Source organism: Rhinoderma darwinii, chromosome 2 (assembly GCF_050947455.1).
Source record: "Rhinoderma darwinii isolate aRhiDar2 chromosome 2, aRhiDar2.hap1, whole genome shotgun sequence".
NCBI lineage: Eukaryota > Metazoa > Chordata > Amphibia > Anura > Rhinodermatidae > Rhinoderma > Rhinoderma darwinii.
This window is the reverse complement of record NC_134688.1, coordinates 196,309,416-196,327,561: the sequence shown is the minus strand read 5'-3', so window position 1 is coordinate 196,327,561 and position 18,146 is coordinate 196,309,416. Positions and strand designations below refer to the sequence as shown.

The window sequence follows — 18,146 nt, the reverse complement described above, 5'->3', positions numbered from 1 at the left end:
GGAATCCCTGTGATCCCATCGAGGCCCATACTTTGTACAGGTAGATAGCCCAAGGTCCATTGAAGTACCTCAGGCCTGTCTGAGTATATTTCCTGTTTTTAGGGCACCGTGAGGTATTTCCTAACAACTGCCTGTGTACTATCAGTACTCCGCTAATGTTCTGGAATATAGATATATGCCAGTACATTGTAGTAAAAATATTTAAAAAACAGGACAGAGGGATTGTCTAACTTGGATCTGGGGTGATAGAGGGGGCTTCCTTATTTGTGACCCCCATTAGGCAGAAAAGCAAGTATAATTAGGCCCTATGCACAGGACCATAGCTGTGCGCATGGTCCGTGATTACATGCACACACACGAGTGCATTGCGTTTAATGAGCCCGGACCGCCAATGTGGCCTGTAAAATGAAATTTTTTTTGCGGTCCAGGATCCGGGCAATGAACAGACCGTGGAAACCACTTTAGTGTGCATTGGCCCATAGCATACAACGTGCCCTATGCTGTCCGCAATTATGTATAGTACGCGGACGCAAATTGTTAGGCCTTATTCAAATGAACGTCTGCGTTTTTTACGCGTTGTAGTTGCGTGTGTCATCAGTATGTGCTGCGTGGCTGCGTGATTTTCACGCATATGCCATGCTTATGATACGCGGTTTTGAAGTTTTGAAAAAATAAATGTTTTTATTTTTTCCTTCATTTCTTTATCTACTGTTGCGCGAATCACACGAAGTGCTTCTGTGTGCCTGCGCGGTTTTCACGCACCCATTGGGTGCGTGATGCGCGAAAAACGGCCAAGTATAGGACATGTCGTTAGTTTTATGCAGCGGACATATGCTGTGTGAAAATCACAGACTGCATGAACGGCCCCATTCACTAAGGGCGGATTTACACGAGCGTGTGCGTTTTGCGCCCACAAAAATCGCGGCATTTTGCGCGAGCGAAAGGCACTTAACAGCTCCGTGTGTTCGTGATTTTCACACGCGTATCACGGACGTAATACACGTTTGTGTAAATAAGGCCTTATTTATTGTAATAAATCATGGGAAATAAGCCCTGGGCTAGCGGGCAAAGCAGAAGGATGAGATCTCCCTCACCGCGCTGTGAGTGGAAAGTGTGACAGTGCAGCGACAGTACTGCTGTGAGGCCGTGGAGAATACTAGGAAAGATCCCTATAGGGCTGGCTGGGGATGAACTTCCTCTCTGGATGCCGGAACTGTATGTGTCGGGTAAGCGAGGAACAACAACACAGATCCGGACAGGCACTGTGCATGTCAGTCACTGGAGCTGCGGGGACAGGTACAGCCATTGTTGGGGTACTCCGGATGATGGGAGTTACGTCCCCAGGGGATGCAGTGATCTTACAGACGGGACTGCGTACATGACTGTTTCAGTGTGTGACAGGAGCTGATGGATCTCTCAGGCTGTATGGACACCAGTGATGAGCGGTTAGGGGAGGAAGAAACGCTGATTGTAGATGGGTGCCGCTGATACAGAAGTGGGTGCGGGGGGAAACGCCGGGGGCTCCAGCGGGACATGGCCGCTGTAGGTTGGTCAGTAGAGGCTGTACGCTCATAGATCTCTCTATCCCACCAGTGCAGGGTTACCGCCGAGCGCTGCTGTGGAGCACCGGGCAGCAGGACATGAGGCGGGAGTAGCAGCTGCACAGACAGGCAAGATGTGGCTGAAGCCTGAGGAGGTTCTGCTGAAGAACGCGCTGCGGCTATGGGTCACTCACAAGTCCAACCAGTACTTCATTCTACAGCGACGCCGCGGACATGGAGACGGAGCGGCCAAGTTCACCGGTGAGTACAGCGCAGAGTATACACAGGCCCATACAGCTGTATACAATACACATATAAAAGTAGTACACATAGTACAACTGCTGTGTACACTATATGAGCCCTACACCTAGTACAACTGCTGTGTACACTATATGAGCGCTACACCTGGTACAACTGCTGTGTACACTATACGAGCCCTACACCTAGTACAACTGCTGTGTACACTATATGAGCCCTACACCTGGTACAACTGCTGTGTACACTATATGAGCGCTACACCTGGTACAACTGCTGTGTACACTATATGAGCGCTACACCTGGTACAACTGCTGTGTACACTATATGAGCGCTACACCTGGTACAACTGCTGTGTACACTATATGAGCGCTACACCTGGTACAACTGCTGTGTACACTATATGAGCGCTACACCTGGTACAACTGCTGTGTACACTATATGAGCGCTACACCTGGTACAACTGCTGTGTACACTATATGAGCGCTACACCTGGTACAACTGCTGTGTACACTATATGAGCGCTACACCTGGTACAACTGCTGTGTACACTATATGAGCGCTACACCTGGTACAACTGCTGTGTACACTATATGAGCGCTACACCTGGTACAACTGCTGTGTACACTATATGAGCGCTACACCTGGTACAACTGCTGTGTACACTATATGAGCGCTACACCTGGTACAACTGCTGTGTACACTATATGAGCGCTACACCTGGTACAACTGCTGTGTACACTATATGAGCGCTACACCTGGTACAACTGCTGTGTACACTATATGAGCGCTACACCTGGTACAACTGCTGTGTACACTATATGAGCGCTACACCTGGTACAACTGCTGTGTACACTATATGAGCGCTACACCTGGTACAACTGCTGTGTACACTATATGAGCGCTACACCTGGTACAACTGCTGTGTACACTATATGAGCGCTACACCTGGTACAACTGCTGTGTACACTATATGAGCGCTACACCTGGTACAACTGCTGTGTACACTATATGAGCGCTACACCTGGTACAACTGCTGTGTACACTATATGAGCGCTACACCTGGTACAACTGCTGTGTACACTATATGAGCGCTACACCTGGTACAACTGCTGTGTACACTATATGAGCGCTACACCTGGTACAACTGCTGTGTACACTATATGAGCGCTACACCTGGTACAACTGCTGTGTACACTATATGAGCGCTACACCTGGTACAACTGCTGTGTACACTATATGAGCGCTACACCTGGTACAACTGCTGTGTACACTATATGAGCGCTACACCTGGTACAACTGCTGTGTACACTATATGAGCGCTACACCTGGTACAACTGCTGTGTACACTATATGAGCGCTACACCTGGTACAACTGCTGTGTACACTATATGAGCGCTACACCTGGTACAACTGCTGTGTACACTATATGAGCCCTACACCTGGTACAACTGCTGTGTACACTATAAGCGCTACACCTAGTACAACTGCTGTGTACACTATATGAGCGCTACACCTAGTACAACTGCTGTGTACACTATATGAGCGCTACACCTAGTACAACTGCTGTGTACACAATATGAGCGCTACACCTAGTACACCATCTGTATACAATACATGCCAGCACTACACCTAGTACACCAGCTGTATACAATACACGCCAGCCCTACACCTAGTACACCATCTGTATACAATACACGCCAGCACTACACCTAGTACACCAGCTGTATACAATACACGCCAGCACTACACCTAGTACACCAGCTGTATATAATACACGCCAGCACTACACCTAGTACACCAGCTGTATACATTACATGCCTGCACTACACCTAGTACATCATCTGTATACAATACACGCCAGCCCTACACCTAGTACACCAGCTGTATACATTACATGCCAGCACTACACCTAGTACACCAGCTGTATACAATACATGCCAGCACTACACCTAGTACACCAGCTGTATACAATACACGCCAGCCCTACACCTAGTACACCAGCTGTATACATTACACGCCAGCCCTACACCTAGTACACCAGCTGTATACATTAAATGCCAGCACTACACCTAGTACACCAGCTGTATACATTACATGCCAGCACTACACCTAGTACACCAGCTGTATACAATACACGCCAGCCCTACAGCTAGTACACCAGCTGTATACAATACACACCAGCACTACACCTAGTACACCAGCTGTATACAATACACGCCAGCACTACACCTAGTACACCAGCTGTATATAATACACGCCAGCACTACACCTAGTACACCAGCTGTATACATTACATGCCTGCACTACACCTAGTACATCATCTGTATACAATACACGCCAGCCCTACACCTAGTACACCAGCTGTATACATTACATGCCAGCCCTACACCTAGTACACCAGCTGTATATAATACATGCCAGCACTACACCTAGTACACCAGCTGTATACAATACACGCCAGCCCTACACCTAGTACACCAGCTGTATACATTACACGCCAGCCCTACACCTAGTACACCAGCTGTATACATTACATGCCAGCACTACACCTAGTACACCAGCTGTATACATTACATGCCAGCACTACACCTAGTACACCAGCTGTATACAATACATGCCAGCCCTACAGCTAGTACACCAGCTGTATACATTACATGCCAGCACTACACTTAGTACACCAGCTGTATACAATACACGCCAGCCCTACACCTAGTACACCAGCTGTATACAATACATGCCAGCACTAAACCTAGTACACCATCTGTATACAATACACGCCAGCCCTACACCTAGTACACCAGCTGTATACAATACACACCAGCACTACACCTAGTACATCATCTGTATACAATACACGCCAGCCCTACACCTAGTACACCAGCTGTATACAATACACGCCAGCACTACACCTAGTACACCAGGTGTATACAATACATGCCAGCACTACACCTAGTACACCAGCTGTATACAATACACGCCAGCCCTACACCTAGTACACCATTGTATACAATACACGCCAGCCCTACACCTAGTACACCAGCTGTATACAATACACACCAGCACTACACCTAGTACACCATCTGTATACAGTACACGCAGTGGCGTAGCTATAGGGGTCGCAGCGGTCGCAGTTGCGACCGGGCCCCTAAGCCTGAGGGGCCCACGGGCCCCCCTCGCCACACTTAGTGTCCGTATCATTGCTTCTTAGATAAAAATCGATCTTTACACAGCGCATGAGCAGTAGCTTGTGTGTATCAGCGTGGGTACTCCCCCTCCCTTCTTGTGCTCTGAGGCACTGGATTGAAGGAGACAGGGGAGGAGGAGCCTAGATACACACACTGCCGCACGCTGTGTAAGGAAAAAGCTCATGTCTCATCCCTGCTCGTTCCCCCACATCTATGTGAGTTCTGGACAGGCATCACTTGTAATTACATTGTCTCTCTTTAGTGGTATTTCCCTATACTGTTTGATCTTTGCTGTCTCTCTCTCTGTTCTTTCCATCCTGCAAATAGAGGACAGAACGGGAGGATTCAGCAGTGAGAGCAGCGCAGACAGGACACTGATAAGAGGTTACTGAGGGTCATAATTCATCACAGGACAGCTCAGCCTCCAGTTATCGGGAAGACACTGATAAGGGGGCTAGAGGTTACTGTGGGTCATGATTGCACATTACTGGAGGTCTGGAGCTGTGCTGTAATGTGAAGCACACAGCTCTGCTATGCCAGTGTCCATTAGGAAACTATAAAAAATAAAGAGGCTGCTCCTAAAGGTTTATAAAGTTTTTTTTTTTGCCAGAATCATAAATTATCACCTATCCTTAGTGATCATTTTGTTTTCGCTCGGACACCCACCAATCATGAGAACTGGGGCTCCAAACCCCCCCATTCCTCCTCACTGTAAGCAGGACATTGAATGGAGCAGTGATCGTGCATGCACTCTACATTGCTCCATTCAAAGTCTATTTACGTCATTGTCATAGACCGTGAATGGTGCGGCGGGCGTATGCTCAACAGCCGCTCCATTCAAGCTCCTCTTTACTGCAGGGGTGCAGTGAGGAGGCTCAGAGGGTTTGGGACCCCTGGTCTCTCGATCGCCTCCAGCAATAAGAGAATGATCAAATATACTGTGGGGGGCAAAAAAGTTGGTATTGTGGCTGTATAAGGCACAAAGGAGGGTATTACTGTGGGGCACAAAAAAGGCATTCTGATTTTGTGGTGGGGGCACTATTACTTTGTAGGGAACAAAAGGGGGCACTAGTACAGTTTGGGGCACAAATGGGGCCACTATTAAGGTGGAGAGGGCACTAAGAGGGCTATTGGGGCTAACAGCATAATTTGTAGTTTGTGTGAAGAGACAAGTGGTGGCTGGAAGAAGTCATGCCGGTCTGGCATGGATAGAGTAGAAAAGGGAAATCGGGATACAACTGTAGTGTATTAATTTTTCACTGTGTAGAGCTGGTATATGACCTTTATTTGGTGACTTCATTATTTAGGTATACGATCATACATAGAACTGCGCCACTGTAAGCCTGCCGTGTTATAAAAGTTGTTTTATTCGTCTCTGATGTATATATTTTTGTTTTGAGGGGTTACTTTAGAGACCCAGTAATGCAGCTGAAAGTTAGAGAGAAGATGCGTAGGGGGGCCCAAACTCAAAGTTTGCACCTGGGCCCATGAGCCTTTAGCTACGCCCCTGAGTACACGCCAGCATTACACCTAGTACACCAGCTGTATACAATACACACCAGCACTACACTTAGTACACCAGCTGTATACAATACACACCAGCACTACACCTAGTACAACCGCTGTATACATTACATGCCAGCACTACACCTAGTACACCAGCTGTATACATATTGAGTCCAAATTCCCAGCAACCAGAGGCGAGAGCCTTAGGCCTGATTCACATGGATGTGTTAAGCATCTGTGGGACGGGCGTTGAAACAGCGGCCGTCCCACGGACCTATGTAATTGAATGTGGCCGTTCACACCGCTGTTGTTTCAACGGACTGTGTGAAGGGTCTGTGCGAAAATAGGACATGTCCATTCTTTTCACGCATCACGTATCCCTCCATAGACTCTCAACTATGGGGGATGCGTGACATCGCATCCTGCAGCGATGAGCACGGATGCACCTCGGACGTGAAAAACTACTAGTTTTTCATGTCAGAGATGCGCAACGCTCGTGTGAATCAGGCCTTAAGCTGAGTTCACACTGAGTTTTTTGCAGGCAGAAAATTCTGCCTCAAAATTCAGTTTGGAATTTTGAGTCAGATTTTGATCTGCCTGCAAGCCGTTTGCCGCGTTTTTCCCTCGCATCCATTGATATCAATGGGAGGTCAGAGGCATAAATGCCCGAAGATAGGGCATATCGCTTCTTTTTCCCACGAGCGTTTTTTACCGCTCGCGGGGAGAAACGCCTCCGCCTCCCATTGAAATCAATGGGCGGCATTTTCGGAAATTTTTTGGAGCGTTTTCCGATGCGGTTTCATCAAAAAACGTGTCAAACTTTGTGTGAACAGGGCCTTAAAGTGGTATTATTTCCATAAACATTTATAATATGGTCTTGCTGCTGTTTCTGTATCTCCTATTGACTAAAATGAAGAGTGCCCATCTGGCCAACTCAATGGTTTTTCTGTTTGGCTCCAATATGTACAGCAGGGGACGCTGGCCATGGGTTTTACTGAAGAATGGAGGTCCCAGCCATCAAACGCCTCAATAGTTATGCTCAGAATACCACTTTAAATGAGTACTGTAAGCGCATAAAAAGCAGCACCATTGGGCGTTAGAAAAGTTGCACCATAACTTGACTCTGTCGCCAGCATGTGGAGCGGGTGCAGGACGATTAGGCTGGATTCATACATTGCGTATTTGTTACATAGTTTGGGGCTGAAGCCGGAAGTGGTTTCAAAAGGAAAGGGAAATATAAAGGAAAAACATATACTTCTCCTTCCTCCACTTCTGGCGTGGCTCAAAATTCTGCAACAAATACGCGATGTGTGAATACAACCTTACAGCCTGTAGTATAGCTTTACAACTAATCTATACGAGCCAAGTGGCCATAGACGTAACAATAATCAGTGGGCCTTATTCACGCAAGCATGTCCGATTTAAGTCTGCAAAAAACGTGCCATTTTTCATGGATATGACTGTCCGTGTCTCGTCAATGTGGTTTCCGTGGCTCATCTGTTTTTCTCCTCTGGAAGCACTTCCTGGTCTTACTTTTTTTTTTTTTTTTCTCTGCCCGACCAGCGCTTGATTCATTTCTATGGAGCTGCCAGGGACAGCAGGTGTTTTGTGGGACAACCCCTTTAGTGTACGTCCCTTTACTGACCAGAGTCCCATAAATACTGGACTGCTAGGACATAACGTTAGTGACCCTTCAATAATATGGCTTTCAAAGCTGTGTACAATATTTTGTAAGGTCTTATGTGAGAAAACAAAGAGAGAAAATATTTTGTTTCTGAGGGTACAATGTTTGTTACAACAGACATGAGCGAGCTTGTCATAATTGTGATACCATTGTATTGTTTGTTATTATGCCATATGTTTGGATCCCAGATAAGCTGTAAATAAGTCATTTTTCAGTAGACGTCAATTACGGATGTGATCATTACATGTATTGCATTCCATGAATTGTTTGGTTGGGTGACAATAGGTTAATTAGAAAATGAAGACAAAAAAGCAAAAACAGGATTGCACCACTTCTGCTATGTAAATATTGAACGGATTCCCTGTTCAAGTAAGGGGAAGACGGTTACCAAACCGCTATGGATAAGCCATGCTACGGTTAAAACCTTTCTTCTACAGTAAATTGCGGCGGTGTCTAAAATGCTTGTAAGACGGTGAACGTGAAGGTGTTTTCTGGGTTTAATGAATTGCTGTAAAATATAAAAATAATTTCTCTATATACCTTTCTTACCAGTCCACTGTTTGCACTGGGAAATATGGTCTGTGGCAATTGCCACCACTAGAGCAGATGCCTTTATGGCCTCCACCTGACTTCATAACACACCAGTAATGTAAATGGAGCAAGCAAATAATAAGGTATTGGATTCATTTATAAACCTTGTAAAACTTTTTGTTGCAACGTTTTTTGGTTAATGCATTAGTTTGTAAATGTTAGGGTGTAGTGTAGGGATTCGCCTGTTCTCCTTTGCTATGTCTGAACGGTTTCCTCATAGGTTATTACAGGTTTTGTTTGCCATACTTGACATTCCTTTGTATATTCACTGCTCATAGTCCATCTCTGTGCAGGAATGTTACTTATAGATAGTTGCATTCTTTGTTTTTATATGAAACCTCAGCATTCTGATACTGGCATGTTCCTACGTACTGGTTGTGTACTGCCAAACATTGCAGGGACTGCTGTCTTTTCTCCCTGTTCTTCTTGGGAGCTGTATATAAAGCTCGTGTCTCCGTCCCTTCGTGTTTTACCCCATAGATTGTATTGTCTTTGATCTAGTGATGGTTCTGACATGAATTACCTTGTTAATGGTTCAATAGACTTTAATGACTGTATAATGGAGGTACTTTGTGGTGGTCCATTAGCCTATTATTGCCTTTCTGTGTGAAATCATCTGTGTAGTTTAATCTCAATCCTTCTTCTATGTTATATTTCAGAGTAATGTCCCATTACTGACGTTTTTGACCTTTTATGTATTAACCCTTTAAACATAGCTGTTCTGCATTCATGGTATTCCTCTTAAGTGAAAAGTGCAATGAAAGGCACAGCAAATATACATGGAGAACATATTTAACATTTGGGAAGAATTATTTTATTCTAGTGTGTGTATGTGTGTGTATATATATATATATATATTAAAATCCCATTTTTAATAGGGATTATTTTTTTTATGGATCCAAATTTTTAGGCAGCACTGATTTTTACAGAAGAATATAGCATCCAATAAAAATGAAAGCTGCATATAGAAATGCTGTTATATAAAAATCAGTCCTGTAAATAGCTTTATAATCTACTACATTGGACCTTTTCAGTATGGAACTGATACTAATATACTTGATGTATTTGTTTTAGTTAGTTATTGTGAATGCAGAAATACCTCATTGTTAAAATACTATACGCTAGAGAAGGTTAGAATGGATGCACATAAGTGCATAGATGATAATGTTAAAATGCTGGAGGCACAAATGTGCTGCCAGGCTCTGCCATTTTTCAGTAGGTCCTGCGCTATTCACCTCCACCAAAAGGCAGAGTTAGCAACTGTTATGCAGCATCAGCATCCTCTGTGGAATTGTATGAATTTGTATGCATGGGTGATAACCTTCATACCATTTAATCAGAGCCCCCTAATTATCTGTGTACAGTGGTCTGTTCCACGAAAGCCTGGGCATCGCTCCCCAACTAACTGCCCCATCATAGCAGAATTTGCCAAAATATTTACGTCACATTATGGATGGATTCACACTGGGTGGAAATGCTGAGGATTCTCTGTGGAGTTTCTGCAGCAAAATATGCATGTATAATAGTTGGATTTTGCGCCGAATTTCACCCCTTCTACATTGAAAAGACTTAAATCCACAGTGAGCATCCAGAACAGAATGAGTGTACTACAGTTTTGAAAATCCGCACCATGCTGGGACTGTAACCCACTGCGGATTTTCTGCACGGAAATGGCGCAGCATTTCTTTCTCGTTTGAATCCAGTCTATTAGTTACAGAGAAACACTCCATTTTAGGGTCTGGAGATCTAGCTCTAGAGTGCTGGGCTAATGTTTTACCCAGACTTTAGGCAATAGACTTATTACGATGACCTTTCTGCATCTGTGCAAGTGATGACAGGCTTATGTCGATCGTTTGTATATAATATGGGTGAAGTTACTAAATCACAGGGAACAACACTTCTTTTTTTAAATGGCGTGATCCTTTGTGCCCGATTCTCTTTAATCTGGACAGGCCTTATACCCCAGCCACGGGGAAATCCGCTAACTAAGGGCTCGTGCACAAGACCGTATGGATCTGTAACATAGCGCCCAGAGCCTGCTGTGAGCCTACTGTCCCTCAGATTGCATACAGGGGCACACAGAAGTTTTTATGTTTGAAAACTTGGAATGCTTCATTGCATACCATACTATGGAAGCAATGCTCCTAGGGAAGAATAACGTAGGCCACTATGTGCTCTAACCTCCCCTGGTTAGCCAGTGGTTTATGTAACTTTTATGCTCTACTGTGGTTATTTAGAGCTAATTGTCCAGTAAAAATCCAGAAAACATATTATTAGATAGAAGTGAATGGAGCACAGAGCCTGTAGGACTCTACACAGTAATCGTGAAGCAGTATTGGTCTACATTGGTACAGGGCCATTATGAAAGATGACATCCTCTCCTGTCCATTCCACGTTTTCCCCTTTCCCATGGCTGTTAGTTTACACATGTGGCTGCCGACTTCTTTAAACCTGAGGAAACAAAAATAGTGGTATTGTCCGTTGCGCCAAATGAGATCAGAACACCGCTTTTATTTTTCGAATGCCTAGTGAGCCCGGTAAGATGAGTAGGGAGTTTTATGCCAGTTATTTAACAGATGAATATTGAACTTCTCATAGTGTATAAATGTTTATATGATTATTATATTATTTCTAACTAATGGGTCCATTAAACTTCACTAATGTCCAAAGAAATGTAGTGTTAATAAGCCAAGGAACTCTGCAGGCTGGAGTGTCTGGTTCCTGTTATGTTTCTCTCATCGGAAGATCAGGATATGGAAAATCTCTACTGCTGTGGTGTTTTTGAAATTCATTAATTTTTTTTCACTTTATGCTTTGTCTTATTTTATGAAACTTTTCCATTGTATTTTGATCAAGACAGTTGCTCATTTGGCTGTGATTTACACAATATATTTTGTAGCCAGCTTTATTATTGTTTTATATTTTTATTGACGCTTTATGACTTGTAATATTATTTATTTACAACACTGTTTTGTAATTCTCTGTTTCCATATTTGTTATTTATTCAATTGTCATTATGTGGATTAATAAATCTACAGCTACTAAGAAAGTATGCTCTTGGCCTGTTAAAGGTAATGTGTTGCCAGCAAAACATGTTTTTTTTTTTTAGTTAAACAATTAGTGTATAGGTGATTAAACATTGTTCTAATTTTATTTTATTTTTTTTCACGAGTCAGGAAATATTATAAATTGGATTCAATTTATAATATTTCCCAGCACTGGTCACTAGATGGAGCAATTCCCAAAATTGCAGCATTGCATGTGGTAAAGCAACCACGTTGCTTTATGCTGCAAAATTGGGTAAAAATCCCTCGCTCTAGTGAGCTCTCAGAATCCCCCCCCCCTCCTTTTATCCTGGCTAATGCCGGGAGAAACGAGGGGTTTGAACGGTCTAACCTCCTACACTGTGTCGCCATTTTTTGAGCTAACACACAGTGTAGAAGGTTTACATACAGTAGTAAACACACACACTGAAACACGAACATACATAGAAATAACTTACCTGCTCCAGTCGCCGCCGCTCCCTTCGGTCCATCCGCTCCGTCTGCTGCCGCTGCTCCATGTGCACAAGTCCGGAAGCCGCGACCGGAAGTAGTAATTTTACTGTCCGGCCGCGACTTCCGGTCCACAGGAAAATGGCGCCGGACGGCGCGCATTTCAAATTGAACTGTGTGGGAGCGGCGCATGCGCCGTTCCCACACACACGGCGTACACCATAGGGGATGGAACGGGCCCCGTTCGCATTCCCTATGGGACTGGAGCTGCCGTATTCCATGTCTGTATGGGTATGTGCACACACACTAATTACGTCCGTAATTGACGGACGTATTTCGGCCGCAAGTAGTGGACCAAACACAGTGCAGGGAGCCGGGCTCCTAGCATCATACTTATGTACGATGCTAGAAGACCCTGCCTCTCCGTGGAACTACTGTCCCGTACTGAAAACATGATTACAGTACGGGACAGTTGTCCTGCAGCGAGGCAGGGACTGCTAGCATCGTATATAACTATGATGCTAGGAGCCCGGCTCCCTGCACTGTGTTCGGTCCGGTACTTGCGGCCGAAATACGTCCGTCAATTACGGACGTAATTAGTGTGTGTGCACATATCCTATGTGTCGTTAATCGACACATACAGAAATGGAAAAAAAAATGGCAGCCCCCATAGGGAAGAAAAAGTGTAAAAATAGAAAAAAGTAACACACAAACACACAAATAAATATAAACGTTTTTAATAAAACCCTAACATAAAACTGATATAAAAAAAAAATGTTTTCCTTTAAGAACATGTTTTCCTGTTTTATGTAAGCTTGGTTGGGAATTCTGAAGACCACTCTTTTCAGAGTGTAGCCTTTGTAGCGATCGGCTGATCACCGTGGGTCCTGCTCCTGGCACCCTCTGCAATTAACTGATTTTGCCAGGGGAAGCCTTGTCCGACCATACATTTCTACTGCAGTTGAGATGCAATATTACATGGTAGCTATTTAGATGAATGGCTGTCCATGTAATACATAAACGTCTCAAGTCTGCCAGAATGGGATCTGCTATTGCACAGCGGCTCTCCATTCTGGCTCATGACCTCCAATATGCCCTAATTACCTCCATATGGTCTAATAGGGCATATGGACAGGGGTTGTCTTCATGAGACAGACTCTTTAATAGAAGGTGGAGGGTCTGGAGGTACATACATACCACTGATTCATAATCCCTAAGTCTTTACATGCTTAAAGGAGTTGCTCTGTTTCAGCAAATTAATGTTATTTTTTTGTATAATGAATAGTTATACAATTTTCTAATACACTTTCTGTATTAATTCCTCGGAAATTTTAAGATCTCGGCTTGTTGTTACTCAGTAGGAACATTCATTATTTACTTCCAGTGGATACAATTCTGTCCATGGTCATGTGATATACACACAGCTGAACGTCTCGTTACAGTATGCTAATCAGAGTCTTAGCTGCGTGTGTATCACATGACCAACAACGTAAGTAAACAATGAATGTTCCAACAACAAGCAGAGATCTTGAAAACCATCAGGAATTAATACAGAAATAGTATTGGAAAAAATGTTAACTTTTTATTATACAACAAAACATTAATTTGCTGAAACCGGACAACCCCTTTAATATGAGAACAGAAAATATATTAGAAAGCTGCAGAACTTTTTATTCTACATGGATTATTGTTCATCTGTTTAAAATCAGGAAACCCCTTTTAGGTTCATTCAGATGTTAAGGTACTGTTAAAAATCGCATCCGAAAACAGCATGTGTTTTTATCGCGATTTGGTGCATTGTTTTTTTAATGGTTTTGCAGAGAAAAGTTGTATTGAAAAACGGTTTTCGTGTGTGGTTTTTCAATGCGGTTTTAACCACAACATCTGAATGGATTCTTTGGTCCAGTTCACACAGAGTTTTTGGGCCCTGACTTTGATGCGGAAACCATGTTGGAATCAGCACCAAAAAAGCACTGTTAATTTTAGTGGGAGGCAGAGGCGTTTTTCCTTCCCAAGTAATTTTTGACCGCTCGTGGGGAGAAAAAAAAAAGCGGCATGCCTTTTCTTGGAGCAGTTTTACCCTCAGAACCTCCATTGAAAGTAATGGGAGGCAGAAAAAAAAGTGGCACTTGTTTAAAGCGTTTGTCACAGTTTTTGCATTTGATTTATTTAAAAAAGCCAAAAAAAAAAAAGGCAAAAATGCTAAATATGTGGCAGAAATAAGGGACAAGAAGGAATTTTGATGCAGATTTTTTTTCCTGACAAAAACCTCCATGTGAACTTCATCATGGGGTGTATTACCGAGACCTTTTTTGCCCTGCTATTTAAAATTGCAAAAATAGCCCCATTGAAAGTCAATCTTTCTAATGTTGTTACCAAACAAGCTCTTTGCTGAATTGTAGTATCTTCGGCTGCTTCAGTTCGGCTTTCTAAGAATCACTAGTAGTATCCTTTTACCTTTTGCTATAAGTCATTTTGATGGCGGTTGATGAAGGTGACATAATTTGTTACGCTAGAGGGGCGTGCGGCAGCCTCGGATTACTGTCTATTATAGAGGTTTTATACTGAATTGACTTTACTGACTTGCAGCGAAAAATCATTCCCAGAATGAACTGTTCATACATTGGTGACTTATATATTGCTTTGTTATAAATCCAGATATTACTTCAGGCCGTGTTTTCCATTCCGCCTCTTCATTATGACTGCAGTACCCTTTATATTGTGCTGAGTACACGGAACCTTCATTTGCCTTCTAGTAATGCTCTATTATCTAAATCTCGGCATGAAGGACTGCTTACCTGGTTGTTTTCCATTCTCCTGTATCTAGGTCCTGTATGTTGTCTCACATCCGATGGCAGAAATAAGCTATTCTTAAAGCAGATGTCCAGTTTAGCGTTAAATATGTAAGTCTCCGTGTATGAATAGTAGAATGGCAATCTGACATTTTATTTTGGCACTATATGTTCTAGCTACTGATAGCTGTTAAGATCATTAGACCTGCTACCTTAGTAACACGTGACTGATGTTCCCCCAGACTACAGTTTCCTCCCAGTGCACACAGGAAGAAACAGTAGTCTGCAGTCTTTCCCCTAATTCTGCTGATACCTATAAGAAACATGAGCAGACTTAGTGCTGGGAAATAAATGGAGCAGGTGGCCAGGCTTGTGTCATGTCTTTGTGACTATGAATCTATACATTCATTGACAAAATCATATAACCGCAACAGTCCTCAGCTGTGGCCTGTACCACGTGTGTGCATTCCATGGGCTGTAAGGAGGGGGGATGCGCATACAGACCCAAGCCAATGGACAAAGCACTTAAATATGCCCTTAACCTCATGGACATAAAGTCACAAGGACGTCGTGCTGCCGTGGTTATATTAGTTACACAATAAGTGGCCTTTGCACAGATACAATATCACTTCCAGAATATATTGGTCTGTTTTTTTTTTTTTTGTGATGCTTTCTGGAATAAAAATAAATATTTTTTTTATGCCCAGATATGACCTTTAAAATCCGTGTTCTCCAGCCAAAAGGATTGTGAGTTCAGTAGATGAGGCTTATTTTCATAACTAGCACAGATAAACAGTATATTACATTATTAACTGCATATAAAGATACATTTTTATTGAAAACCTCTTTAAGCCTACAAAGGTATCCCAAAGCATATGGCACATTCAGTTTTCCTTTTACTTGAGAAAACATGAAAAAAGTATATGTTAGGGCTCGTTCACATCTGCGTTCCAATGTTCTGCACCTTCATAGGAGCAGAACAATGAAAATACCAGAAGCTCAGGATCTGTTGTATGACGGAAACCCAACGGCACCTGATGGAACCCATTGACTTTAATGGGTTCCGTCGGGTCCCCATCATGGTTTATGTCATTTATCCTGCGCTATTTTGTCTGGCAAAATCACCTGAATCCGTGACTGAGGACCCTAACTAAGCTCCCCAACGCAGATGTGAACAGCCCCCTAGTGTTTTTGTTTTTTCTTCAAATTGTAGTACATTACATGCCTAGTGTAATGTACTAGGTAGTTTTACCTGTGATTTTAATGTATTAACAATGGCATCTTGGAGCCAGTGGGAAAAAGATTCATCCTACCCCTAGATACATTTAAACAAAAAGTAAAGTGGTAAACGTGGCTCCTTAGAACCCAATTGTTTCAAGTTATTTATAAGTAGGGATGAAAATGTTGGCCTGAAGCTTATAACTCCTCTTTATATCATGGATATACTGAAGATAGTTGTTCTCTGGGTGAATCTTCAGAAGATAGCCCAAACCATGCTCCTTGTCACAGTGGGAGGGGGGGGGGAAGAGCACAACCGTACAGAACACTTCTTTATAAAAGCTTGTGATTTATGAACTGAAATGTGATGTCCCCTTGTCTCTCGTATATTAAGGAGCAGGGTTGCCTCCATACTATATCTTTCAGCAGGCTGCTTCATCTGTAGACATTAGGAGCCATTCCGACCCCTCCAGCAGCCAGTTTGATATATTTTCAAGACAATAAGAACTTTCACAGAACTTAATAGAAAACAATTGAAAAAATAGGCAGCAGCAACAAATAAGGGCCTGTTCACATCAGCGTCCGGTTTCTGTTGATGGGTTCCGTCAGACCTTTCCGTCGCAGGAACCCATCAATGGTAATGCAAACGGAAACCATAGCTTCTGTTTGCATTACCATTGATTTAAATGGTAATGCTTCTGTTGCTAATGGTTTCCGTTTGTCTCCGTTCCGTAAGCTTTCCGTTTTTTGTTTTTTTGCAGAAACAATAGTGCTATTGATTCAGCTTACTGAATTTACTGCTTTTTCAGTCTCTGCAAGAGGAGATGGATTATGAGCTCACTGAGGGATCAGGTTACAGCTGCCCATAGAAGTCTATGGGGAGGAAGGAACAGGGTGAGAGAGAGACAGAGTAGAGATAGACGCTGCAGCAGCTTATAGTAAGTGTTATACTGTACCTCACCCCAATGTTGGATTTACAGCTACACTTCTCATTACGGCTATATAATCTCCATGCTTTTGCTGCCTCTGTATATGTGCTTTAGTTTGGGGAGCAGGATGTACTCTTCTCTATATGTACAATGTGTAGGAGACATGATAGCAGTTAGGCTCCACCGGCTCAGAAAAACCTGAGAATTAGAGAGACAGCCTGCAGAGGCAAAAACTTAAACTAAAAAAAAAAGGCATGTAGAAATCGTGTTATTTCTCATGTACACACACGACAACTTATTCTAAAAAGTCATCTGAAAGGTTAGGCACGCTTTATCACCCAGAGTTATTTTCCCTGTCTTTATTCTATAATATTGACAGTGCCACCAGGGGCGTAGCTAACGGCTCATGGGCCCGGGTGCAAGAATTCAGCTTGGGCCCCCCTCCCCAACACCACCATCACCAGACCCCTGCATGTGCCTATGCCACCACACAGTATAATGCTCCCATAGCTGCCACCATACAGTATAATGCCCCCCATATGAGCTCCCCATACAGTATAATGCCCCCATGCAGTATAATGCACCCCCACCTTATCAATCCCCCATACAGTATAATGCCCCCATATGTGCATAATAAAAAAATAACAATTACTTACCTATCTCCACTCCCACACGGGGTGGAGTATCCTTCGCCTCCTCCGGTGTGTGCTGTGAGTGATTTGGCGCAGACAGGCGCAATGATGTCGCTGCATCGCGCCTGCCTGCGTCGAGCCGCTCAGGGCACAGTGAATGCTGGAGCAAGGAGTCAGCCATCAGCTCCTTACTCCCGCATGGAATGGAACTGGGACCTCGAGTGACTCGCGACCCCCCCGGATGTCTTCACACAGACTGCGACCCACAGTTTGTAATGTATTGTGTTGTATTGGGTAGTTTGCAGTGGAGAGAGGG

The 18,146-nt window shown here is 43.5% G+C and overlaps 1 protein-coding gene across 3 annotated transcripts in view; it reads left to right on the top strand.

The window, feature by feature from the left end:
- The first annotated feature begins 1,144 nt into the window (after positions 1 to 1,144).
- TBC1D8 (TBC1 domain family member 8) overlaps positions 1,145 to 18,146 on the top strand; it is a 78,425-nt gene continuing 61,423 nt past the window's right edge. The window contains exons 1-2 of one of the 3 annotated variants that reach the window (XM_075852689.1): positions 1,145 to 1,226; positions 1,594 to 1,802. In XM_075852689.1, coding sequence (XP_075708804.1) covers positions 1,676 to 1,802 — 127 coding nt within the window. In that variant the 5' untranslated portion in view covers positions 1,145 to 1,226; positions 1,594 to 1,675. Of the gene's footprint in view, positions 1,297 to 1,327; positions 1,496 to 1,593; positions 1,803 to 18,146 lie in introns of those variants that run through there. The other 2 variants (XM_075852688.1, XM_075852690.1) reach the window with 2 other exon arrangements.